A 25753-nucleotide genomic window follows, 5' to 3' on the forward strand; every position below is an offset into this window, starting at 1 on the left:
CTCACCGGACTCAAGTGACGCATTCTTTTCATTTTCTTGTCCTGATAATGCTAATCTTACCGAAATATTCTTCCTCGTATATTACTTCCTGCAAAAGTTTCAATTTTGGATTTATGAGATCTTCTAATAATACCCACTTATTAGTCATTTCGGCAAAGGATATTTGATAAAATTAGCATTACTCGTATGCATTTATTCGATGCATGAGATTTAATCAGAAGTGATTTCTGCAAAATATTCGTTAAAATTAGCATTATCATTTTGCTTCCTTATTTATTGTTTATGTTGTATTTATATGATGATAACTGTGGAAGAATTAATTATTTTGCAGGTACATGTTTTTTGTTAGTGGAATCTGTGTTAGTTATGCTTTTCTTGCTGCTGTCTCCACACGGATCAGATGCTTTGTTACTAAGGCTTGGCTGTTCTTTGTCTCTGACCAGGTTTTACTTTCTAGGTCCTTAACCAAATCCAGTGTTTAAAAGTTTTCCGAGGAAATTAATCATTTATTTCAATGAACTTTCTTTCACTTCCTTTATACCTATTGTTTTGGTGTTTTTTGAGCAGATTGTAGCTTACTTGATGGTTACATCGGGGACCGCGGTCTTCGAGATATTATACCTGGCTTACAATGGTGATAGAGAAGTCGTATGGAGTGAAGCCCTCTATTCTTATGGGAAGTTTTGCTATGGAATGAAGGTACAGTGATTCTCCATGATTTGGCTCTTGCCTGCTTTATTATCTTAGCTCTAATCTCAGCATGTAGAGCTTTTAGCATATTTGAACCTCCTCTCGCTCCTTCTAAAGAAGTTGAAGAAGATAGAGCATCAATGCCATTTTCTTTTCTTAATGGTCTCTGTGGTAGATCTGTTTTAAGTAATTGAATGCTACTGGGATTTCATTGAATAATAGTATATGTGATGCGTATGCCAAGTGAAAACATGCTAGACAATGAGTTCAGTAATATTGTTTGTCCCTTGAAAAAAAAGATTTGAATTCAAATATTTTTTTTACAATTAAAAAAGGGGAAAGTGTCAAATTTACTTCAGTTGAAATGTCATACAGAGTGGCTTTTAATTTTTAACGAAGTATGCGCTAGAACCTTGTTAAACGCAAGGGATCAAACGATATTTGATTCAGGAAATTGTCATTGCTAACAGAGGATCATATCCTTGGGAGGATAATCATACTCAATTTCGAGGTTTTTGTTTTTTTTAATAAGCATTGATTTACATAACAGAAATAGTTCTCTTCCTGATTCTGAATTCCATCCCTCTGAAGATGTGAATTTGATTTTCCAAAGAAAAATCTACCATGTGTCTATTCAAAGTTAAAACTAGTTACATGCCAACATTTTGTTACAAGACATATATTTTTATTTTTTATAAAAAAATTATATATACAAGTTTTTCATCGCATTTCTATAGTTTAAAAAATTTAAATTCTAATAATTTTTTTAATGCAAATGTGTAATTAAATAAATAGAGAACTATATGCAAATGAATAGATAAAAAATCATTAAAAATATCTAAAAATAAAATCAAGAGAGACGTATATCAAAATATTTAATCTTAAAAGATAAAACATTCATCCAGTTGTTTTTGCTAAATTTGTTTATTAAAATAATTTGTTTATTTAAGCAAACAATAATAAAAATAGAGATAAATTAAATTGATCGAATAAAATATATAAAAAAATTATGCAATGCTACACATATTAGAAATATTATCTGAATTATTTTTTTTCAAAAATAAAGTTCACCCATACAAAAGATTAAAAAAATTATAGACGAATTAAAATAATTATTCAAATTTAAATGAATAACTAAAAAAATAATTGTTATTTAAAAAAAACTTTCCAAACAAAATGAAAGAGAAAGAGAGAAGAGGTAATAATTTAAATATAAATTTAAAAAATTCAAAGGAAAAAACCATAAAAATAGAATCATTAATTTTACAAAAAATAATTAGAAAACAAAATTAAAAAAAGGCAAAGGCTAGATCAAAGTTTTGAAACCCGGACCGGCCCGGCGGGTCGACCCGCGACCCAGCCGACCCGGGCCAGAGACCGGTCCGGGTGGAGGTAAAAACCCGTCTGGGAATTGACCCGGAGAAACCCGATCGACCCGGGGGGTCGACCCGGGCAAACCCGGGTGTGACCAGGCTGTGTTTTCTTCTATATATATAAAAGTAAAACGCCACCGTTACAAACCTTTTAAACCATGAAGAGTTGAAGACAGAAAACCTAATTTCTTCAATCTTCAAACCTATATCTGGTGCAAAGAAGAGCAGAGGAATTCAAGTTCAAGGCAAGCTTGTTACTTGTTTGGCTCTTTTCAGTTCAGTTCTACGAATCAAGGTAAGATTAAGCTGCTGTTATCTCTTTAATTTTTTGTTCGCGATCTTCTATGCACAAAAACATGGATTCGCTCGGATTTTGACGATCAAAATGCTCAGATTAACTTTCTCCCCTTCTGGTATGAGAAAGTAAGTTTTTAAATACAAAATTTGACCATCTACATATACAAGTGCTCTCAATAATCCGATCCTGATTTTAGAAAGCTGACAAGCTATATGTCCTTTACCCACAGGCCATTTATCATGCTCGCGAAGGCGAACGTTAAAAAGGAGGCAGCCATTGACATTTTCTTTTAACCAAACAAACAAATAAAATAAAAAACAAAATGCTTTCCTGATGTATTAAAGAATTATTGAAGAGTTTTAGCCATTTTCTGGCCGAAGCAATAAGGCCTGTAACCAGTCCGGCTGTCAAAAGTGACAGGGAGATACTCAAAGTCGAAGTCAAATACTTGATGTTAGAGGATTTAGAGCATGAGAAGCATTTGTGTTTACTTGTGTATGATTCTGAGTCCAGGTAGATGCAGAGCAATTGTTATCTTTCTTTGGCAGCCACAGGGAGGATTTTAATTTTCCTTCGCCACTGCAGGCACAAATTTATGTACAGAATTACCTTTCAGTTGAAGAGGATCTGACAGAGTTTGCAGGCTCATTACTTGTTGATCCAGATGAATATGGCACTGAAAATACTGCACTATTTCTCCCAAATGACCATAGCTCACCAAGGTCATCAAGGAAAGCTTATGCCGAGGATAGCAGTGACAGAACAACTTATCATGCCTATAGAGAGGTAATAAATAATCTCCAACGATCATTTTTAGCAACGCCTGATTCTCTCAATAATTATTTAAGAGAATGCTAATGGGAGCATTGGAGAAATATGTAACTTACTCATTATTTCAATGCCACTGAAGACATTCTTTTTAGAGTCGTGGAAGACCTTCAAGTGAAATGAATTTCTATGTTTTACTGAGTTCATGCACAGGTCAACCATTCTAGATTTGCTGCATTTCTAGGCCAGGAATCATTTTGTATTTCATGTGTATTCTTTGAGGACACTTGAAAATTTAACTTGTCCGTTCATATCTTTATGACAGTCTGCAAACTTGTATGGACAACATTTTCAAGTCCTTAACTGCGAAGAAATCAATAATTAAAAAGCCAACAAGATTGATCACTTCTTTTAGCAATCTATCTTCAACATGTGTAAGTTGTGGGGTTTTGGGATTTATGCTTTTTGACTTTTCCAGCACTTAGTTTTCTTCCACTCATGCAACTCCATCTCCCGTAAGTTTCATGCTTATTATAAGCATGCAACTATTTGCTCCTGAACCAGTAAGGTGTTGCATTGTAACTTTGTAAGGTTTTATAAGGTTTTTTTTTTGGGTTGACCCGGATTGACCCGGGTCAACCCATCTGATCCGTGACCCGATCATTATACTAGGTCAATCACCGGGCCGGGTTTAAAAACTATGGGCTAGATGCTATAGGCCTAACCCATTTTGTTAGAGTCTATGCGCGGACCTATATTGGTAGGCCTGTTTGATCGAGGCCTTATTTTTTTGTTTGGAAAACAACGGATGACTCGTCATCTGACTTGTTCAGATTATGGCCACGGTGATGACTGGAAAATCAAGACTTGTGTTTTTTTTTACCTGTTTTTGAACTTATTTTGACTCAGAAAACCTATAAAACACTGTATGAATCATGATAAACAAAAATCATCCAAAAAAACAAAATCAGCTTAAATTCAAAAATTAACTTGAGACTTGTGACCTCAAATTTGTTTTTTCATGAACTTTAAATGTAATAAATTCCCCACGTTAAATGGAATTATTTGATACAAATGTCGTCTGTTTTGGTGGCCTAAAATGATGTCAATGACGCTTTCCTCTCTCTATCATTGTAATTCGGTGACCTCTATCTCTCCTCTCAACCGGGGATTAAAAAGTAACAAAAATAATTTTTTATACTAAAATTGAATTGGAAAAATATTGAGGCATTGAAATTGTTTATTTTTTGTGATTTTTAAAGTTCAAGTATCAAAATGTATTTTTTGCGAGACTTATGGCATGTTACTCATGTTTGACGTCCTTTTCATTTCGATCCCTTTTCTTTCAATCTCACATTTTCATAGAAAATTCAAATCAATTGGTTTTAAATAAGAACTAAATTATTAGAAAAAAAAATTTAAGAATCAAATTGAAAAAAAAAATCATAATTTAACACCAATTATCCATAACAATATATAAGAGGATGAACATTAAAGTCTTGTATAGTGAAAACACCATGTCTTTTAGAGTAATGTTCAATGACTTGGGAGATAGAAGGCACGACATGTGAAAAAAGCTTTACATAGAAGGACAGTGGTTAAGAGTTGAACTCAGCTTTTATGGTTTTTAGACTGCTGGATATGTAATGATTATTTTGCATTGTGGTTGAAGCATTGCAATTGTGATGTTTTGTATTAAAGGGGTTTATTAGAGGACTCAAATCCTCTATGTATATGGTGATGGTGTCACAGGTGTTTCCATCATACTCCTCAGCTGTTGACAGCGCCAGATTGATAGAGGCGCGAGAATTAGAGGACTTGACTGCAGGCCAGTCTAAGAGGCCTAGAGAAGAGGGTCATTCTTTTAGGCAACAAGGATTAAGTGCAGGTCCGTCTAGGGGACGAAGTGGCCGTCAGGGCTCATGGGTTCAGAGGAGGTTTAGAAAAAGACCGTCAGTTAGTGGCTCAGGCGGTCAGAGTGGCAGTAGTGGTATTCAGAGTTTAGTTCAGACTGCACCTCGTAGTTCATTTGTTTCACCTGGTGATAGTTCTTCATGTCAGCACTGTGGAGGAGGTCATACTAGTGCAGAGTGCTACAGAAGGACTGGGGCTTGTTTTAGTTGTGGCCAGATAGGTCATAATATCAGAGAGTGCCCGAGGAGACAGTTGTCAGCTTCGGGGTTATCTGCTTCAGTCCAGCATTTTATTCAGGCACCATCAACGAGCCAGTCTGTGGCTCATGGGGGTAGAGGTTTTGGTGGCCGTGGTCAGAGAGGTCGGGGTGCAGGTGATAGAGGTCAGATACAGCAGGGTCAGGGGCATGCCAGAGTTTTTGCCTTGACTCAGCAGGATACTCAGGCATCCAACATAGTTGTTTAAGGTATTCTTCTTGTTTGCTCTTTTGAAGCAAAAGTTTTGTTTGATACGGGTGCAATCCATTCATTTGTGTCTCCATATTTTGCCATGAGGTTAGATAAATAACCAACCTTGTTAAAATTCTCGATTTCAGTCTCCACTCCCTTAGATGAATTAATATTAGTGAAGTATGTGTATCTGGATTGTGAAATAGAGATTAGAGATAAGATCTTTATGGGAGACTTAAATGTCTTAGATATGGTTGATTTTGATGTGATTTTGGGAATGGATTGGTTGGCAAAGCATAGGGCTTCAGTAAATTGTTGGGGTAAGAAAATAATATTTGATCTAGATGAAGAAGTTGGGTTGGTATTTCAAGAAGATAAGATTGGGTCTCCATCAATTATGTTGTCAGCTATCTCGAGGAAAATGGCTAGAAAAGGGATACAGTGCTACCTAACATATATAGTGGATGTAGAGAAAGAAGTTCCCCAATTAGACCAAGTCCCTATAGTTAGGGAGTTTATTGATGTCTTTCCTGATGACTTACCTGGATTGCCTCCGTATAGGGAAATTGAGTTTTGTATTGATTTGGTTCCGGGTACTGAACCGATATCAATGGCACCATATAGAATGGCACCAGCAGAATTGAGAGAGCTAAAGGAGCAACTGCATGATTTGTTGGATAAAAAGTTTATCCGACCAAGTGTGTCCCCTTGGGGAGCCCCAGTGTTGTTTGTGAAGAAGAAAGATGGGTCATTGAGGTTGTGTATAGATTATAGGCAACTGAATCGGGTGACAGTTCGAAATAGATACCCACTCCCTCGCATAGATGATTTGTTTGACCAATTGCAGGGAGCTCAATTCTTTTCTAAGATCGATCTTCGATCTGGGTATCATCAGTTGAGGATAAGAGATGAGGACATTTCAAAAAACAGCTTTCAGAACTCGGTATGGTCATTATGAGTTCTTAGTGATGTCTTTTGGGTTGACGAATGCACCAACAACTTTTATGGATTTGATGAATAGAGTGTTTGGCCAGTTTATTGATCGATTTGTAATAGTTTTTATTGATGATATTTTGGTGTATTCGAGGTCTAGAGAGGAGCATGAGCAGCACTTGAGAATGGTGCTTCAAACTTTGCGAGATCATCAGTTGTATGGCAAGTTCTCAAAGAGTTAGTTTTGGTTGGAGAGTGTAGCATTTCTTGGGCATGTAGTGTCAAGGAATGGGATTGAGGTTGATCCTCAAAAGATTGAGGCAGTTAAGCAGTGGCTTAGGCCTACTTCGGCGACAGAGATAAGAAGTTTCTTAGGGTTGGCCGGCTATTATCGGAGGTTTGTGGAGAACTTTTCTCGGATTTCTGCACCATTGACTAAGTTAACGCAGAAAAATGTTAAGTTTCAGTGGTCTGAAGCTTGTGAGAAAAGTTTCTTAGAGTTAAAAGAGAGATTGACTACAGCGCCTATTCTGGCAGTACCATCAGGTTCTGGTGGTTACACAGTGTATTGTGATGCTTCGAGAGTGGGGTTAGGATGTGTTCTAATGCAGCATGGCAAGGTTATTGCCTATGCTTCACGGCAGCTGAAGAAGCATGAACAAAACTATCCTACACATGATTTAGAGATGGCGGCTGTAATTTTTGCCTTGAAGATTTGGAGGCACTACTTGTATGGTGAAACTTGTGAGATCTTCACAGATCACAAGAGTTTGAAATATATCTTTCAGCAGAGAGATCTAAACCTGAGGTAGAGGAGATGGATGGAGCTGCTGAAGGATTATGATTGTACCATACATTACCACCCAGGTAAGGCAAATGTAGTTGCCGATGCTTTGAGTAGAAAATCATCAAGGAGCTTAGCTCATATTCAGGAGGTACGAAGACCTCTGATTAGGGAGCTGCATGAGTTGGTGGATGGAGTCAGATTTGATCTTAGTGAAGCTGGAGCAATGATTGCTCATTTTCAGGTTAAGTCAGATTTGTTTGATAAGATAAAAGCAACTCAGAAGAAAGATGATTCACTACTCATGATTAGAAATGAGGTTGAGCAGGGTAAAGCTGCAGGTTTTGTGATAGGTGATGATGATGTGCTGAGATATAGGGATAGACTTTGTGTACCTGATGTAGATGATCTGAGGAGAGAATTGATGGTAGAGGCACATCAGACAGTTTACACAATGCATCCAGGTTCCACCAAGATGTATAAAGACCTTAAGGTGTGTTATTGGTGGAATAGGATGAAGGCTGATGTAGCAGATTTTGTTTCTAGGTGTTTGACCTGTTAGAGGGTAAAGGGTGAACACCAGAAACCTCCTGGATTGTTGCAACCATTGTTGATTCCAGAATGGAAGTGGGAAAGGATCACAATGGACTTTGTGACAGGATTGTCTAGGAGTCAGGAGGGTTATGATTCAATATGGGTGATTGTTGACAGGTTGACAAAATCAGCCCATTTTTTGCCAGTTAAGATTACTTATGGATATGCAAAGTTGGCGGAATTGTTTATTAGTGAGATTGTACGGTTGCATGGAGTGCCAATCTCAATAGTGTCTGATAGAGGTCCACAGTTTACATCGCGGTTTTGGGTGAAATTCCAAGAAGCTATGGCTACTAAAGTTCAGTTGAGTACAACTTTTCACCCTCAGATCGATGGTCAGTCTGAGAGGACTATTCAGATCTTGGAGGATATGTTAAGGGCTTGTGTCATGGATTTTGGAGTTGGTTGGAGTAAGTTCCTACCATTAGTGGAATTTGCTTACAACAATAGTTATCAGGCTAGCATAGAGATGGTACCTTATGAGGCTTTGTATGGTCGGAAGTGTAGGTCACCGGTTTGTTGGTTTGAGGTTGGTGAGAAGAGGCTAATGGGACCGGAGTTGATTCAGATTACCTCAGAGAAGATAGAGGTAATTAGAAAGAAGCTTCAAACAGCTCATAGTAGACAGAAAAGTTACGCGGATTGAAGAAGGCGTGACTTAGAGTTTTCAGTGGGTGATTGTGTGTTCTTAAAAGTATCACCGACAAAAGGAGTATTCAGGTTTGGGAAGAAAGGCAAGTTGAGTCCTCGATTCATTGGACCGTATGAGATTCTGGAGAGAGTTGGGGCGGTTGCTTATAGGTTAGCATTACCACCAAACTTGTCTGTTATTCATCCGGTATTTCATGTTTCCATGCTAAGGAAGTATATGTCAGATCCATCACATGTGTTAGAGGTTCATCCCATTGAATTGAGGGATGATATGGTTTATGAGGTGCAACCAGAAGCTATAGTCGACCGACAAGTGAGGAAGCTTAGGTTGAAGGATATAGCTTCAGTGAAAGTGAAATGGAAAGGTCATTCACGTGAGGAAGCGACCTGGGAGCTCGAGGATAAAATGCGTGAGGAGTATCCTCATCTTTTCGATAATCTCGGTAAGTATTCAATCTTTTTTATTAAGTTTTGAGGACGAAACTTTTATAAGGTGGGGAGATTGTGATGTTTTGTATTAAAGGGGTTGGAAAATACAATAAAGCCCTTGAAGGCTTAAAGGTTAGAATGAATTAAATGAGGGGTATAGTAGTAATTGAATAAATAATTGATAAATATAAATAGAAAGAAGGAAAAAAAAACAAAAGAAGAGATCTGAAATTTAAGAACAAACCGTGAGAGAGAAGGGAGGAAGAAGAAGAAGAGAAAAGAGGGGAAAATAAGGGAAAAAGAAAAGGAGTTGGAGGAAATAAGTTTAAAGGTAGGATTTAAGTTGTTAAATGTATAAATTTGTATTATTGAGCTTTTAATTTTGGTTTTGATAAATGTTAGGGTTTTGAAAATTTGTGTTTTAGGTTAATTGATGAATTAATTTGAATGTTATAGAGTTAATTGTTGTGGGTATTTGATTATTTGGATGATTTTGAGAGATTGTAGATGAAAATGATGATTTTGAGTTATGGTTTTGTTGAATGGTGAATTTGTGTTAGAAATAAGGAAAGAACAGTGGGTTTTCTGTTGAAAATTCTGGGTTTGAGGTTGAAGATGACAAAATTTCGGTTTGGTCCTTCAATTTTGGAAAATTACAGTTTAGTCCCCAAACTTTGGAAAATTTGCAAATTGGTCCCTGGAGCCTATTCCGAGATTCTGAACAGAATAACATATGAATTATGGACAGAATTACTGTATAGATAAGAGAATTTAACACTTTCAATTTGGTCCTTCAATTTGACAAAAATTACAATTTGACCCTAAAAATTTGGTAAAATTCCAGAATGGTCCCTGGAGTATAATGAGATGATCTGGACAGAAATGAGGATGAATTATGGACATAATTTCAGTATATTCATGGATTTATGATAAATTTCAGTTTGGTCCTCCAATTTGACAAAAGTTGCAATTTAACCCTTAAGAATATGATAAATTACAGATTAGTCCCTAGCTGTAATATTACCTTTTTCAGATTGTTTTGATGAATAATTGAGGGTTATTTAGTGAATTATTGTCAATTTTATAAGTTGATTTTGTTATTAATGCTGCGTTGAACTCTGATTGAGTTAGGATAAGTTTGTGTGTAAGTTTGGGTTCACATAGGTATGGAACCTTGGAGGGGAACCTTGTCTATGTGCCGGTCATGGATCCGGGGATCGGGTCGTGACAGCAATACCAGTCAAACTTTCAAGCAAACAAGAATAACAGTGTTGTTTTTTATATCAACTAAGATTAATTTTTTTTTCAAATAATTTTAAAAGCACAACAATTTCATGCATTTAAAAGAAAGGAAGAAGCAAAATTTATTTTACCAACAAACCTAAATCCTCCTTCGTACGAGGAGAAATGACAGTGAAAACTCAAAACGAATAAATAAATGGTAAATATTTGGACCGATTTCACAGTCAAAGCAAGACTGCTACTGGATCCTTCTCAAACAGCGATCTTCTAAGATCTAGGCCCATAAGCCGACCCATTAAAATACAACAAGCCCGTATTTGAATAACTTCACAGCCCATAATAATAACACTCGTGCCGGCCCCAGCCAGTTTCCTCCCGGCTACTAGGCTGATCGAATCACTAAACATTCAGAGTTGCATACCTCAAGGTTTAATTAAACCCTAACAAGTAATAAAACCTGTCGACACTGAATATCTGTGCTCACAACAACAAGGAAAAAAAAAAAAAATGAAAAACCTGAAGCTACACTCGGTGATCTCTCAGAATCTGGAATTACAATCGCAGCAAGAAGTTCTCCTCTTCTCCGCTTTCGACTTCGAACGCAACCGTCTCTTCTTCGCTTCCTCCAACAATTTCATTTACACAGCTGATCTTTCTTCTATCCAAGTATGCGCTCTCTCACTCCTTTTATTCACACTCTGCACCCACCCACAAAATAAATTTACGAAATTTCTCTGTATTTGTTTCACCAGAATGGAAAATCGAAAAGCTTGCTGTTAGCGTCGTCGGTGGTTAATCAAATTGAATTGGAAGATGGAGACTTAATTACGGCATTTGATTATCTATTGGAGAAAGAAGCCTTAATTATTGGAACGGAAAATGGTCTTTTATTATTGCATAATGTTGATCATAATTCTACTGAAATCGTTGGTCAAGTCAATGGCGGTGTTAAGTGTATCTCGCCGAGTCCTGACGGCGATTTGCTTGCTATCCTCACTGGTTTCCGACAAATGCTAGTTATGACTCATGATTGGGATTTGTTGCATGAAACCGCAGTTGGTGATGGTGATGGTGCTGGTCTTGACGTAAGTAAGGACCTCTCTCTGTTGTTACTCTTAGCTGTTTTCATATTTCAGTACGCGTTTGTGGTCGTTTTGCTAGTTGTGTTTTGTAAAATTTGATAGTGTTATTAAGGTTAGATTGATTTTGAAGGTTTTATGGATTCGTTGGATTGTGGATTTCAGGTGAATTTGATGGCAAGGATATGTTTGAGAGTTCTGTTTCATGGCGAGGTGATGGGAAATATTTTGCGACTTTAAGTGAAGCGAGTGATTCTTCTCTCATGCTTAAGAGGATTAAGGTTTGGGAACGTGATTCAGGTGCGTTGCATTCTACATCGGATTCAAAGATATTTATGGGGGCAGTTTTGGAATGGATGCCGAGTGGAGCGAAAATTGCTGCTGTGTATGATAGGAAAGTGGAGAATAGGTGTCCTGATATAGTTTTCTATGAGAAGAAAGGATTGGGGAGGAGTTCTTTTAGTATTAAAGAAGCAGTGGATGCAAAGGTGGAAAGTCTTAAGTGGAATTGTAGTTCGGACCTTCTTGCATCTGTAGTTAGATGTGAGAAATACGATGCTGTTAAGGTCTGGTTTTTCAGCAACAATCATTGGTATTTGAAACATGAAGTTAGATACTCGAGACAGGATGGAGTGAGGTTCATGTGGGATCCAGTAAAGCCTCTGCAGTTTATTTGCTGGACCCTTGGAGGCCAGATCACAAGTTACAACTTTGCCTGGAATTCTGCTGTGGTGGAGAACTCAATAGCATTAGCCATTGATGGCTCCAAAATACTTGTAACTCCACTTTCTTTATCACTGATGCCACCTCCCCTTCATTTATTCAGCCTCAAATTTCCAAGTGCAGTAAGAGACCTGGCTTTATATTCCAATAATTCTAAGAATAGTGTAGCTGCATTTTTATCAGATGGCTCTTTGGGTGTTGTAGAACTTCCTGACCCGGATACATGGGAGGAACTTGAAGAAAAGGAATTTGGTGTTGAAGCTTCTATTTCTGAGACAGGTTTTGGATCCTTTGTACACCTCACATGGCTGGATTCTCACATATTACTTGCTGTTTCGCATTATGGCTTCACTCAAAGTAATTGTGCATCCCACAGCTCAATGGGCGAGGATGGACTTAGTGGTTTCTATTTGCAGGAAATTGAACTTGTGTGTTCCGAGGATCATGTACCAAGTTTGGTAACTGGATCAGGCTGGCATGCAAGGATTTCCCATAGGAACTATTTGGAAGGGCTTGTGATTGGCATTGCTCCTAATCCTGCTAAGAAATGTTCGGCTTTTGTTCAGTTTGATGGAGGAAAAATTGTTGAGTATGCATCAATATTGGGCTTGGCTGGAACTGGAGGTTCAACAAAACATGATGACATGAGCTTTTCATCATCTTGCCCTTGGATGAGTGCGGCTCAGGTCAGTGACAGTGGGTCGTTAAAGCCCTTGCTTTTTGGTCTTGATGACATTGGGAGGCTGCATTTTGGTGGGAAAGTACTATGCAACAACTGCAGTAGTTTCTCATTATACTCTAATTTGGCTGATCAAGTAATCACACATTTGATACTTTCCACCAAACAAGACTTTCTCTTTGCTGTGGAAATCAGTGATATACTGCATGGAGAATTAGAGTTAAAATATGAGAACTTTGTTCACACAGGTAACAGAAGAAAAGAAGAAAACATGAACTTCATAAATATTTGGGAAAGAGGTGCCAAAATTATTGGTGTCCTGCATGGTGATGCTGCTGCTGTCGTTATACAGACAACTAGGGGAAATCTGGAATGCATTTACCCTAGAAAGCTTGTCCTTGCTTCAATTGTCAATGCTTTGATCCAAAGGCGTTTTAGGGATGCACTGCTGTTGGTCAGGCAACATAGAATAGATTTCAATGTTATTGTTGACCATTGTGGATGGCAAACTTTTTTTCAGTCAGCTTCAGAATTTGTCAAACAGGTTAACAATTTGAGCTATATAACTGAGTTCATTTGTTCCATAAGAAACGAGAACATTATGGAGACTCTATACAAAAACTATATCTCTACACCCTACCAAAACGGAGGTGGAGATGTTCAAGCTAAGGACATCATGGGTTTTGATGCTTCCAGTAAGGTTTCTGCTCTGCTCCTGGCCATAAGGAAGGCTCTTGAGGAACAAGTCTCCGAAAGCCCTGCAAGGGAGCTTTGTATTCTGACCACTCTGGCACGTAGTGATCCTCCTGCGCTTGAAGAAGCTTTGGAAAGGATCAAAGTTATTCGTCAAATGGAATTATTAGGTTCAAGTGACCCTAGGAGAATGTCCTATCCTTCTGCTGAAGAAGCTATAAAGCATCTGTTGTGGTTATCTGATTCTGATGCTGTATTCGAAGCTGCCTTGGGACTTTATGATGTGAACCTTGCAGCTATTGTGGCACTGAACTCTCAACGAGACCCCAAGGAATTTCTTCCTTATCTACAAGAATTAGAACGCATGCCAAGCCTCATAATGAGCTACAATATCGACCTTCGGTTACACCGGTTTGAGAAGGCTCTCCGACATATTGTTTCTGCTGGTGACGCTTATTATTCAGATTGTATGGACCTCATGAACAAAAATCCTCAATTATTTCCTCTGGGTCTTCAATTGATTACTGATCCTGCAAAAAAAATGCAAGCCCTTGAGGCCTGGGGTGATCATCTTAGTGATGAGAAATGCTTTGAGGATGCCGCAACAACTTATCTGTGTTGTTCCAGTTTGAAAAATGCCTTGAAGGCATATCGTGCTTGTGGTAATTGGAGTGGGGTGCTTTCTGTTGCTGGGCTCCTTAAAATGGAAAAAAATGAGATAATGCAACTTGCTCATGATCTTTGTGAAGAGCTCCAAGCACTTGGTAAACCAAGAGAGGCTGCCAAAATTGCTCTGGAGTATTTGGGAGATGTTAACAGTGGGATTAATTTGTTAATTAGTGGAAGGGACTGGGCGGAGGCTTTGAGGGTTGCTTTTATGCATAGTCAAGAGAATCTGGTATTGACAGTGAAGAATGGAGCTTTGGATTGTGCAAGCACGCTAATCAGTGAATACAAGGAAGGTTTGGAGAAGGTAGGGAAGTACTTGGCTCGTTATTTAGCTGTTCGACAGAGAAGATTACTTCTGGCAGCAAAGCTTCAGTCAGAGGAAAGGTCAATGAATGATCTGGATGACGATACTGTTTCAGAAGCTAGCAGTAATTTCAGTGGCATGAGTGCCTACACCACAGGGTATCTCTTTCTGAATTTCTTATCATACTAATTTAGTGGTTCAAAGCCATCATTGTTGAATGTAATTCAGATGCATGCACTAATTCTCATGCCCATAAATATTATGACAGCTCCCTTTCAATTAATTTTCTTCTTCTTCAAAGAAAAAAAAATCACATCAACTATTAAAAAACGGGATTTTAGAATTGGTGAGAGGGTTAGTTTCATTGTGCCCTTGCCATATTTATCTGTCATATCTGTTACTCTTCAACTTGTTTTCTTCTTGCAATTGAGTGGCTTCTTCCTGGATATTTCTTCTCTTCCTTATTCTTCGTCTCTGTTTCAATACCATTTTAGATTTTTTATGCACCTGCTCCTTATCTTTCTCTCTCTCACAAGCTCTCATGTTTGAACTAGACTGAAGCTACTGTCATTTGGCATGATCAGCTTATTGCAGTTGGCATGCTTAGTTTCTTGTTTTCCCACGTAGTTTCTCATGCATCCAAATGTTCCTGTTTATGCCAATCCAAGTTGCTTCATGTGGTTGTTACATTTCATGAACAGAACAAGGAAGGGCTCTGCCTCTTCTGTGACCTCCAGTGTCACTAGTAAGGCTAGAGACATGAGGCGTCAACGGAAAAGAGGAAAGATTCGCCCTGGCAGGTATGTATCTTCATCCTTGATTCCCAGATTCCTTTCCCTCCTTTCTTGGTCAAGAATCCTTGCATGAAATGATTTCTGGACACTGTAGTGCTGATGAGGAGTTAGCACTGGTAGAGCATTTGAAAGGCATGTCTCTAACAGCTGGAGCAAAGCATGAGCTTAGATCTTTATTAGTTACACTTGTGATGCTTGGTGGTGAAGAGATTGCAAGAAAGCTCCAATTTGCTGTAGAGAATTTTCAACTGTCTCAGATGGCAGCAGTCAAACTAACTGAAGATACGATTTCTACCGATATCATAAGTGAGCAGGCACACAATTTGGAGCGATATGTTCAAAAATTGAGAAACGAACTGCCAAATTTAGATTCGTTTTCTTGGCGATATAAAGTATTCATTTCTCCTTGAGAAGTAACCAGTGGCGGATCCAAAAAAATCTTTTTAGTGTGGTCGTTTTATAATTTACCATTATTATACAGAAATTGCATATTTATGTTATTATGCATCGTTAAATTTAGGGCCATTTTGGTATGAATATATATATATAAAAAACTGCATTTACATAACCCTTTATTAAAAAATTTCCTTTATGTTGACTGGGGTCAATTGATGCCCACTCTTTTGTACCCTGAAAGGGCAGGTTGTATTATTGCTGGCCATGTAGTTCCAGGATCTGAATTGTGTTCATCCTGTATGCTTTGCTCGTGAGGCAGCTAGCTCATCAAGAGCTAGGATGGTTTTGGAGGGAGGAATGCCGAAGTATTAGGCGGAATTCTTTTCAAGAAGTTTATTAATCTTTTTATTCTTGGCTTTTGTGTCAGCTGCATAATGTGCGTTCCTTACCCGCAGCTGGGCTCGGCCTGTTTTTTTTTTTTTTTTTTTAATGCATTGTTATATTAGCAGTAGTGGAGTAGATGTCATTTTAATTTATTACTAATTTTTTTATTTTAGGAACAGTTATCAGAGCCTTCGTGGCTACTGCCCACTGCTTGTGTCTGGGAATTCACTTTGTTTTCTCGCATGGGAATTTGATGATTATTCAAGATTTCTTTGCAATTTTCCGTACATTTTGTCATCTCGTGTTAAAAATTATCACAAGGAGGATGAATTTCTTTAGCTCAACTATCTTTGATTCAAGAGGTTTAGGGTTTTTTGAATTGGTTTTTAAAGTATATTTGTTTGGAAATATATTAAAATAATATTTTTTATTTTTAAAAATTATTTTTAATATTAGTATATTAAAATAATTTAAAAACATGAAAAAAAAAATAACAAAAAAAAATCAAATTTTTAAAAAGCATGGAGTTCCCAGACAGTCCTTAGAAAATGGCAGCAAATTGTGTTGAGGATTTGGCTAATTTGGACACATTGTCATCTGTTTTGATTCTTCTAAATTAAGTAATTTAGGTTTTCCCACTGCCTAAAAGAAGCATTAAAAAAGATGCAGCGCTTCTGTCTGTTTTGTTTTTTTTTTTAGCTCCGTTTGATATTTGTCTTTGGACCAAGTAATCTCAGCACAGCAATCGATATTAGGTACATGTTTATGAGTAACTTGTATCTTCGAGAGCAAAATACAAGGTGGTTGTTCATTGCAGCATTCGACTTAATATTTATCTTATGGCTAATTCCCTTAGCAAGTAAGAATTCAACGGAAGCAACAGAAATCGATATAGGGTTTTGCAGCATCAGTTGCCCATATAGTCAGAATCAATTAGGCATGCCTTTTTATGCTAACATTTAGGACACAAAAATTGGGTTAATTGAAACTGTAAATTGCATGTTGTAATTGGGTGTCGACATAATTTTTATTCTGTCCTTGATGTTATTTTTGTTTCTATCATAATCAAAACGTGAAGATGCAGAGTACAAAAGTATTAATCCTCGTTTCATGTCAATCCCCCCCCCCCTATTTATCTGCAGATTTCGTCTCTCTGACCAAGATACATTCCCTACAAGTTTCCACGATCTAGTAATGATCATCATTTTACCATTTATGTGGAATCCCTTATCCATCTCCCCTTATTGTGTGTATACACCATGGAGTTAAGTCCTCTCATTCACCACACATTCTTCGCTACACTTCAGTCACTTCTCCTCCAAATTTCAAAAGCAAATCTTTCTCAGCTGTGACTGCGAGTGGCTAAAGGTAAATATGCACTGATTCTTTTGTTCCTGATGTAGTAATGTCTCTTGTTGGCGTTAAATGGTCCACTTCTACAAATCTTTCATGCGTGCAAAGAAATCTATCTGGGCCTTTGCTTTTTGGTGATTATTTTATTACATTCTTTCACATCATCTAGGCTTTATGCAACAAGTTGCAAGATGATATGAAAAGAATTGAAGAGAAAAACCATTTGAAGGAGCTCCTGGTAAAGAGAAGATGAAAACAGAAATCTGACATCGGCACTATTTATTAGCACCAATTTTCTTTTCTGTAACAGTGTTATGCTTACAACATTGTTTTTGTAATTTTTAAAATAGTGGAAGTCTTCTGGAAGCTGGGCAGAAAAGGAGCAAGGTACTTAGCCTGCATGTTTTTGTTCCAAAAGTTACTGTACATTGTTATAGTACGACAAATTGATTTGTGCGATCAACTCTGTTTTACAGCCGTCCAAGAAGATATCATAATTGCATCCGAAGAGGTCGTGAACGTCGATGATGGGTACATGGATGATACATCACTTGTTAGACAATCCCTGTGAATGCAAATTTTTTCTTCCACCTTTTTGGGAGCCAGTAAGAATTTCATAAACACAGAAAGCATCCTAAAATAAAATAAAAAATTTATCTTGCCAGTCACCATTCTACGTTTTATATTTCCTTCTCCGTCTTTCCTTTCTGAAAATTATTTGTCGTTATGTCAACATAAGGTTGTCTTGGTTCCTTGTCCAAATATGTCTTGGTTGACTGAGCGCCTAGCAAATAAATTGTAAACCATTAGCCATTTGACAACCTGAGTCCAATTTAATTTATGTAGTGATGCGAAGTCAAATGCTTGCAAAAGTCTTAAATAATAATGAATGCATGTTTAGCAATGGATTTTTCAGTATCTGAAAGAACAAGCATGTTTGACCTAAATCCCACGCATGATGAGAATTTGTGAGGATAAGAGTGATGGCTAACCTTCATGAAGCTTATAAGAAATAGTTTTGCATCCTCTTCCTTTGCATTCTGCACACAGTTCTCCATCTTTTCGATTAAAACATTCCAGAATGCACTTGATTCTCACCCAGAGCAAGCATGGAAATTCTTAAAACATCTGTATCTTTAACCTCAAACCCAACTATATCCTGGACTTTTCCTTAGTCCTGTTTTGGTTATCTTCGATCTTGTATTGCCTACATCTGCCCACCTTCCAGATCTAGCATATGTATTTGATAAAGCTGCATAATGTGTCAGATTTTTATGCTCGAGTTTGTCAAGATGATCCAGTGCAAATTCTGCTAACTGCACATTCGAATGCATTGTAGATGCCCCCAATAAGGCTCCCCACACTCCAGCATCAGGTTCCATTGGCATTGACTTTATCAAGTCCAAAACTTCATTGAATAATCCAGCACGACCTAGTAGATCTGCCATGCAAGCATAGTGTTCCAAATCTGGTTCAAGCTGGTGCTGTTTGCTCATGGAATCAAATATTTTCCTCCCTTCTCCAATTAAACCTGCATGCCTGCAAGCTGACAACACGTTGATGAAGGAAAAAGAATCAAGCCTGATTTCACTGTCCTGCATGCGTGAGAAAAGTTCAATAGCACAGCTCCCGCACCCATGAACTGCATATCCTGCAAGCATAACATTCCATGAGACAGTGTCTTTATTCTTCATCTCATGGAATATCTTTTCAGAGTGATCAAGCCATCCACATTTAGCATACATATCGATAAGACAATTCCCAACAGGTGTTTTAGACTGAAATCCCATTCGGATAACATATGCATGGAGAGTCATGCCAGCCCTTAAGGCTGACAGATGCGCTACTGCAGGAAGGACAGTCACAATTGTGACTATATTAGGTTGGATATTCTCTAATTTCATCTGGCAAAAAGCAGAAAAGGCATCTTTGGCATGTCCACTGTGCATGTATCCAGCAATCATCACATTCCAAGACACCTCATCCTTTCTACACCCTGTTCTATGAAACAAGAACTCGGCCCCAGACAAGCTTCCACATTTAGCATACATGTCAATGAGAGCAGTCTTTACATAACATTCAGATTCAAAACCACACTTTATAATTTTCCCATGGATACAGGATCCTTGGTCCAGGTCATTTAGAAGAGCAAATGCTGGAAGCAAACCCACCATAGTTCCGGAGTTTGGATTTAATTCAGACAGCTGTAATTTATGGAACATCTCTAATGCAGGAAATGGTTCACCAATTTGGACGTACCCATTTATCATAGCATTCCATGTCACTACATCTTTGCATGGCATTCTATTAAATAGAGTCAGTGCCAAAGCAAAGAATCCACATTTAGCATACATGGAGACCAAGGCTGTTCCAACTGAAATATCTAAATCAACATTGGCCTTGACAGCACAGCAGTGCATGCTTTTCCCCAATTTCAGGGATGATACTTCAGCACAAGCTGGAAGAGAACTCAAGAGAATGACCTTGTTTGCTTGCAAACCTTCGTTCTGCATACTTCGAAACAGTGACAGTGCTTCTTGAGGATACCCTGATTGAACGAAAGCAGCTATAATTGCTGACCAGGCAACCAAATCCCTTCCTTTAATTCCCTGAAACAACTGTTTAGCTGTGTCCACCTCTCCACATCTAGCATACATGGTCATTATAGGAGTAGCGACTGCAACTTCTGAATCTATCCCTTGTTGTCTAGCAAAGTCATGGATCTCTGTACCTCTCCCTAAAGCTCTCATCTCTGCAGCAGCCGTAAGAGCACTTGTAACAGATACTTTATTCATCCTGACATTCTCTCCTCTCCCACGATCAAACAACTCCAAAACCTCAAGAAAACATCCGCTATGTGCATACCCTGCCATCATCGTTCCCCATGAAACATCATCCTTGTCTGGCATATACTCAAAAATCTGGCGACCAACATCTATATTCCCACTCTTGGAGTACATATCAATCAAACCATTCGAAACAATTGCATCAAAACCCCTTCTAATCACATATCCATGAATACACCTACAGGCATCAATATCACCCAGTCTCGAAACGGCAGGAACCAAGTTCAAAATGCTGACCAAATTGAGCTCCACTCCACTCAACTGCATACTCCTAATGAACCCAAATACCTCATTAGGATCCTCGCTCTGTGACAAACCCAAAATCATTGCACTCCAAGCTACAACATCTTTCTCAGGCATTTTATCGAACACTTTTCTAGCTAACTTTAAATCACCCATTTTACAACACATATCAACAAGACTAGTCCCAATAAAAGCATCACGCTCTAATCCTCTAACGATTATATCCTTATGTACCAAAATACCCTCTTTAAAGTATAATGCACCAGTACAAGCTTTCAAAACAAAGGTGAAAGTATACTTGTCTGGCTCCAAGCCTTTATTCAACATACAATGGTATATATTTATAGCTTCTTGGTGATTTTTTGTTCTTGAATACGCTCTAATTATTGAATTGTATAGCATGACACTTGGGTTTGGCAAAGAATCGAACAGAAAACGAGCAAAGTTACATTTCAGAAACAATAGGTAAGATTTAATGAGGTGGGCATTAGTTAAATGGTCATTTTGAAGGCCTGACACTGTCAAACGAGCATGAATTTGAAGTAGAGAGTTCAACGTCTTGCATGAGGAGAGTAGGCTAACGTAGTTCGAGTAATTTCGAATGTGGTTAGGGGGTAAAATAGGAGCTTTATTTCTAGACGCGAGTTCATGGAAGAATCCACGCGAGGAGGGTAGCGCATGTTTGCTCATTGTTAGTGCCTGAAGATGTCTCATGCGGAGAAGTGGTAAGAACTAAGAACAATATTTGATTTAACAAGAAAAACTAAAAGAGAAGAAGATTTTACTTTGACCATTTTAAAACACTTGAATAGTGTTGGTTTCTTTTTTCCTTTTTTAATTTATTTAAAAAAAATCGATTTTAATTTTTAACTTTAAATTTATTAGAAATTAAATTTTATAAATTTTTATAATTTATTTTTTATGAAGTTATCTTAATTTTATAACTTGAATAATATGTTTGACAAGTTAACTTGATTAACTCGGGTTTTTTATTTATTTTTTAATTGATTTTTTTTTAATTTTATTTTTTAACATTGAGTTGATAGAAAATCAAGTTTTATGATTTTTTTCAATTTGTTTTCTATAAAATTATCTTCATCTCATGATTTAGATTATGGATTTAAAGAGTTAATTCAAGTTGTTTTTTTATTTCATTTTTAATTGATTTTTTATTAGTAAAAAACTAATAGTTTTTTTTTTAATTTATTTTGTATAGGGTTATTGCAGTCTTGTGACTTGGACTGCAGGTTTAACGGGCTGACTTAATTGACTCGAGTTTTATCTCCTTTTTCTAATTCATTTTTTTTTCTTAATTTCATTCTTCAACATTGAGTTGATATAGAATTAGACTTTGTGACTTGTTTTAACTTGTTTTCTGTGAGGTTATCTTCATCTCATGATTTAGGTTACGGTTTTGGTGTGTTAACCTGAGTTGACCTGAGTTTTTTTTTTTTTTTTTTTTAATTTTATTTTCCAACACTAAGTTGATTGGGAATTGAGTTTAATGATGTTTTTAAGAAAATTTTGCATTCTATTAGGTCGCGATTTGACAAATTAACCCAAGTTAATTCAGATCATTTTTTAAGGTTTTTTTAATTGATTTTTTTTTAATTTCATTCTTTAACATTAAATTTATTGAAAATTTGACTTCATAATTTGTTTTGATTTACTTTCTACAGGTTATAATAATCTCATAACTTGATATGCGGATTGATAGGTTAACCTGAATCTATCAAATATATTATCGTCTTAATATTTATAAAAAATTTTATTTTGAATATTTATTTTGAGTTAAACTATATTTTTACTAATCATTCGAATTGAATTTAAATCTGTTAACTTGACCGGTTACATCGAATTAATCCTTATATGATTTAATTTTTTTCTATAAAAATAAAAAACATTATCAATGTTTAGATATTTTTTATATTAAAAAAATTAATTTGACCATAGTTTAGCCTGGGGTAATCATCTTTTGCATTCTATTTTTTCTTTTAAAGGTTTAAACTAGTTAGTTTCTAGTTTTTCTTAGTTCCGAGGTGTTGCTAATAAGCAATCATAGAATACCACTCTCCGAGCCCAAGCAATCGAGCACCAGGACACTTTATATTATACTCTGTTGATACTTGATATTATTATTATGGCATTGTGCTACAAGGCGGGAGGGAAGGATGATGTTCACCACTTTTTCATCAACTTCACTTGGAATTGATTTGCATAGAGCATGCGTCTGCGAGAATTAAGTTGGAGTATAGTAAATGAGCGAATGTTAATAGACTGACCTTTATATATATATATATATATATATATATATAGTTGCAAGACCCGCTGACTTTTAATGCGATCTTGTGAGGTCCACTTTACCGTAAAAGACATCTCTTGCAGGGATATGGGTATGGCTGCTTTGCTATTGTTGTCGCTACCCAACTAACACAGATAAAGATAAATGACCTTGACTTGAAAATTGAATAGAATTATAATAATTGTCAGGAAAACTTCATCAATTTTTATTCGAAGCATTTTCCCAACTCCACGGTTAACATCCATCTCAAGTTGATTGCTCGCGATTACTCCTCTCTGATGGTGGTGCCTACCATGACGGTATTGCTGAAAATAAAATATTAAAAAAGCGGCCAAAGTAAGCTATGATTGGTTGCGACCTTACGAGAGCGACATTGCAAGTAACACTGTAAAGCAAACGCTGCTTGGGTAAATTTAACAGGCCAAGCACATATCATCGAACCTTTGATGTCTGCCTCTGATAAAAACTTTATCCGGGGTCACATATCATCGAACTTTTGATGTCTGCCTCTGATAAAAACTCTCTCCAAGGTAATCGATATCTGACCATTCAACACTCGAGGATCCCACTCGGAGTCTTTTCACTTCCACGCCTCTTAATTCATAACCAAAGTTCCATTAAATAGCATGGATCCCAATCATGCCCGACTCCCTCTGGTTAATTCATTGTTGATAATTAAACAACGCATAATTTAGTTGAAAGTAGATTTCACCCTCTTGTGAGGGCAACATATAATAAAAGCCTCCAAACAAATCAAACTGATCTATACCCCCCACAAACCATCATATAACTGTATGTAAGTGCCGCACTGGAGGGGATACTCGCCCCATTAATCCACAACCATAACAGGAGAAGACAGTTTAATAAGAAAATTCTAAGTGCAAATATATAAACATTAAACTTGTTGAACTCAATGATATGGACTCCCTTGCATGGCAGGCAAAGTATTTAATTCGAACGGCTTCTAATAACATCGAGCCCCATCTCTGTAGGATCAGTAGCTTGCAACTCGATCTGAATACCATCTAACTCTCTCTTAAACCTATCCTTGGAGCTCGCATAAATCATCTTGCTTCTCACCCTAGATGTGTCAGGGGACCTTCACACATATGAAAGCAATAAATGAAACAAACAATCAAGCAGAAATCCAAGAAGAAAAATCAAAGAATGGTAACATGTGAGGTTGTTAGATTTTACAGGGGGTAATCTATTACCATGCAACGAAAACAATCCTGCTCTTCTGGCAGTTCTCATCTGTTACATAATCAAAGTCATAAACAGCATATCGACACTCATTGGCAGGAAGACTGGCAGTGAAGTCTTCGTAGCTATCAGTTGGTTTACCAAGCTTCTCCACAATCACCTGCTTTTGCTTCTCCTCAATCTTGAAAACAATGAAGCGGTGAGTCCTTTTTGCTTTCAATTCCAAAAACTTCAGCTTGCAGTCATCATGCACAGCCATCCCAGACGCTGCATTTGCCTACATATGGAAAGAACAACTAGTTAGTAACCCACTATAGGTGAAAAGGTATTCCTTGGCCTTATCTCTTTACAAATGCCGCTGCATTAAAGCTGGACTCGCAGTTCATCCATACAAACAAAGATAATGAAAGCAGCAATATCCTACTCCTAAAATCATTAAGGATTGGTAATACTTACAAACCCTCTTAATCTACATAAATCCCCACGTTACACCCCATTTTTTTCAGAAAGAGATACTCCAAATCAATAACAATCAGCAGAACACACAGTTCTCAACGACAACAAAGTCCCAGAGCAAAATACACCTCATCTCAAATTCCAACTTCATTCTGAGCTTTTATCATATCCTTCACATTTCAGTTCACAATCCACGAGAATCTTCAATCTAAATCATCAGTCTATGTTTTATCCCACAAAATTCGTAATCTTTGGAGGATACAAATTCGAGAAATTATCATGCCTACAAGTACTATTTCATTTATCCACCCATAAAGAGGGGAAAGACTTAAATGCAAAAAAAATCAGAAAAAAAAAATATAAACAAACCCAAAATCAGCCATTTCAAAACATACCTATAAATAGTGAACACAAAACACAGGAGTGTCAAGCGTCAACTAGTACCGACTTCAATAACCAAACAACATACTCTAATATTAAAATTAGAGTATTGCCCACAGAAAATTGCATTGGATTAAATCAACACCACCAAAAAAAAGTATAATCGAACACAAATCAACAAGACCAAAACCCAAAAAAGACAGATCGGTTAACCACAAAAAGAAAGAAAAAATATAAAAAATAATCTTAACTTTTTATCCACCGATAAAATCCTAAAATTAAAATCAAACATAGAATCAGCACCGATTTCACTAATCCACACAAACCCCCCCAAAAAACGCCAAGAAATTGAAATGGTAGAGACAAGTTAAGTAAAAGGAGTATAGAATGATCGCAATGCTTACCATTTTTTTCTCTGTTTTGATAAAAAAAAAATAACGGAAGCGAAACTAATGAGAGAATCTAGGGCTAAGAGAGAATGGGGGAGTTGGAGGTGATAAAGATAAGTCTTTTTTTTCCTGCTTCTTTTCTTTTTTGTTGGGCTTGAAAAAAGGCGAAGTTTTGGTGACCTTTTTTGTTTCCTTTCTTTCACGTTTGGTATACGTGTCTGTGGTCGTTCTTTCACAAGTCTTACCGTCACGGTCATTGATGCCTGGCTTTTGCTCCTTTGGTATGGTGCCAAGTTTTTGCCTTTTTGGCATATGGTACGAAATGCCACGTCTTGGGCGGTGAGACTGGCACGTACTATTAGTCAGTACGACTACGTTTAATGACGAGGGGTAATGAACAGTACCCCATGCTGGTGTGGATCTGGGATGGGCTCGGTGACTGCGAGAGGTCAATTTTAAATAAAAGTGCTAGGCCTATCATTAATTAAACCACTAAAAAAATATAAAAAAAATAGAAATAAATAATTTCCAAGAGTGTAAAAGTTGGTTTTAAAGTATAATTGAATGTTTGATATGATAATAAATTGAAGATATATTTTCAAAGGAAAAACAAAAAATAATTAAGTCGTTAATAATAACCAGAGAGAGATAAATAAAATATTGTATTGGTATGTATTTTGCGATAAAAAATGAAGATTAATAATAAATATAAATAAAAGAATTGAGAGGATAGA

General features: G+C 37.0%; 4 protein-coding genes and 1 long non-coding RNA gene across 9 annotated transcripts; 3 read left to right on the forward strand and 2 right to left on the reverse strand.

Annotated features, from left to right (window-relative positions):
- The first annotated feature begins 4869 nt into the window (after positions 1-4869).
- On the forward strand, positions 4870-5508 carry LOC133705328 (uncharacterized). The gene has a single exon (XM_062130464.1). The coding sequence runs from the start codon at positions 4870-4872 to the stop codon at positions 5506-5508; it is 639 nt and encodes a 212-aa protein (XP_061986448.1).
- A 5024-nt stretch (positions 5509-10532) lies between these two features.
- LOC133705716 (elongator complex protein 1-like) lies at positions 10533-16135 on the forward strand. Of its 5 annotated transcripts, none has more exons than XM_062131075.1 (6): positions 10534-10791; positions 10878-11214; positions 11370-14430; positions 14974-15072; positions 15161-15479; positions 15704-16135. In XM_062131075.1, exons 1-5 carry the CDS (start codon positions 10633-10635, stop codon positions 15474-15476), a joined length of 3972 nt encoding a protein of 1323 aa, XP_061987059.1. In that variant the 5' UTR covers positions 10534-10632; the 3' UTR covers positions 15477-15479; positions 15704-16135. The 5 variants fall into 5 exon arrangements, with proteins under 5 accessions (XP_061987060.1, XP_061987059.1, XP_061987058.1 ...); XM_062131074.1 differs by having other exon boundaries at positions 15709-16135; XM_062131076.1 differs by lacking the exon at positions 15161-15479 and having other exon boundaries at positions 10533-10791; positions 15709-16135.
- Positions 16136-16975: 840 nt separating this feature from the next.
- LOC133705719 (uncharacterized) lies at positions 16976-19447 on the forward strand. Its single transcript, XR_009844329.1, has 4 exons — positions 16976-17214; positions 17369-17586; positions 17676-17804; positions 18468-19447. It is a non-coding gene; the product is annotated as an uncharacterized LOC133705719 (long non-coding RNA).
- Positions 17450-21087, reverse strand: LOC133705717 (pentatricopeptide repeat-containing protein At2g39620). Its single transcript, XM_062131078.1, has 2 exons — positions 18192-21087; positions 17450-17983 (listed from the first exon to the last, which is right to left on the reverse strand). The coding sequence occupies exon 1, from the start codon at positions 21000-21002 to the stop codon at positions 18342-18344; it is 2661 nt and encodes an 886-aa protein (XP_061987062.1). The 5' UTR covers positions 21003-21087; the 3' UTR covers positions 17450-17983; positions 18192-18341.
- Positions 21088-23280: 2193 nt separating this feature from the next.
- LOC133704254 (actin-depolymerizing factor 1-like) lies at positions 23281-25239 on the reverse strand. Its single transcript, XM_062129032.1, has 3 exons — positions 25035-25239; positions 23805-24070; positions 23281-23689 (listed from the first exon to the last, which is right to left on the reverse strand). Exons 1-3 carry the CDS (start codon positions 25035-25037, stop codon positions 23539-23541), a joined length of 420 nt encoding a protein of 139 aa, XP_061985016.1. The 5' UTR covers positions 25038-25239; the 3' UTR covers positions 23281-23538.
- Positions 25240-25753: the final 514 nt, after the last annotated feature.

This window comes from Populus nigra, chromosome 10 (genome assembly GCF_951802175.1).
Source record: "Populus nigra chromosome 10, ddPopNigr1.1, whole genome shotgun sequence".
Classification (NCBI taxonomy): domain Eukaryota; kingdom Viridiplantae; phylum Streptophyta; class Magnoliopsida; order Malpighiales; family Salicaceae; genus Populus; species Populus nigra.

Coding starts and splice junctions, on each gene's coding strand:
- LOC133705328 (XM_062130464.1), top strand. CDS start 4,870: ATGGTGTCACAGGTGTTTCCATCATACTCCTCAGCTGTTGACAGCGCC.
- LOC133705716 (XM_062131073.1), top strand. CDS start 10,633: ATGAAAAACCTGAAGCTACACTCGGTGATCTCTCAGAATCTGGAATTA. Junction 11,215..11,369: donor TGGTGCTGGTCTTGACGTAA/GTAAGGACCTCT, acceptor TGTGGATTTCAG/GTGAATTTGATGGCAAGGAT. Junction 15,073..15,160: donor GGAAAGATTCGCCCTGGCAG/GTATGTATCTTC, acceptor TGGACACTGTAG/TGCTGATGAGGAGTTAGCAC.
- LOC133705717 (XM_062131078.1), bottom strand. CDS start 21,002: ATGAGACATCTTCAGGCACTAACAATGAGCAAACATGCGCTACCCTCC.
- LOC133704254 (XM_062129032.1), bottom strand. Junction 23,690..23,804: donor AGGATTGTTTTCGTTGCATG/GTAATAGATTAC, acceptor ATATGTGTGAAG/GTCCCCTGACACATCTAGGG.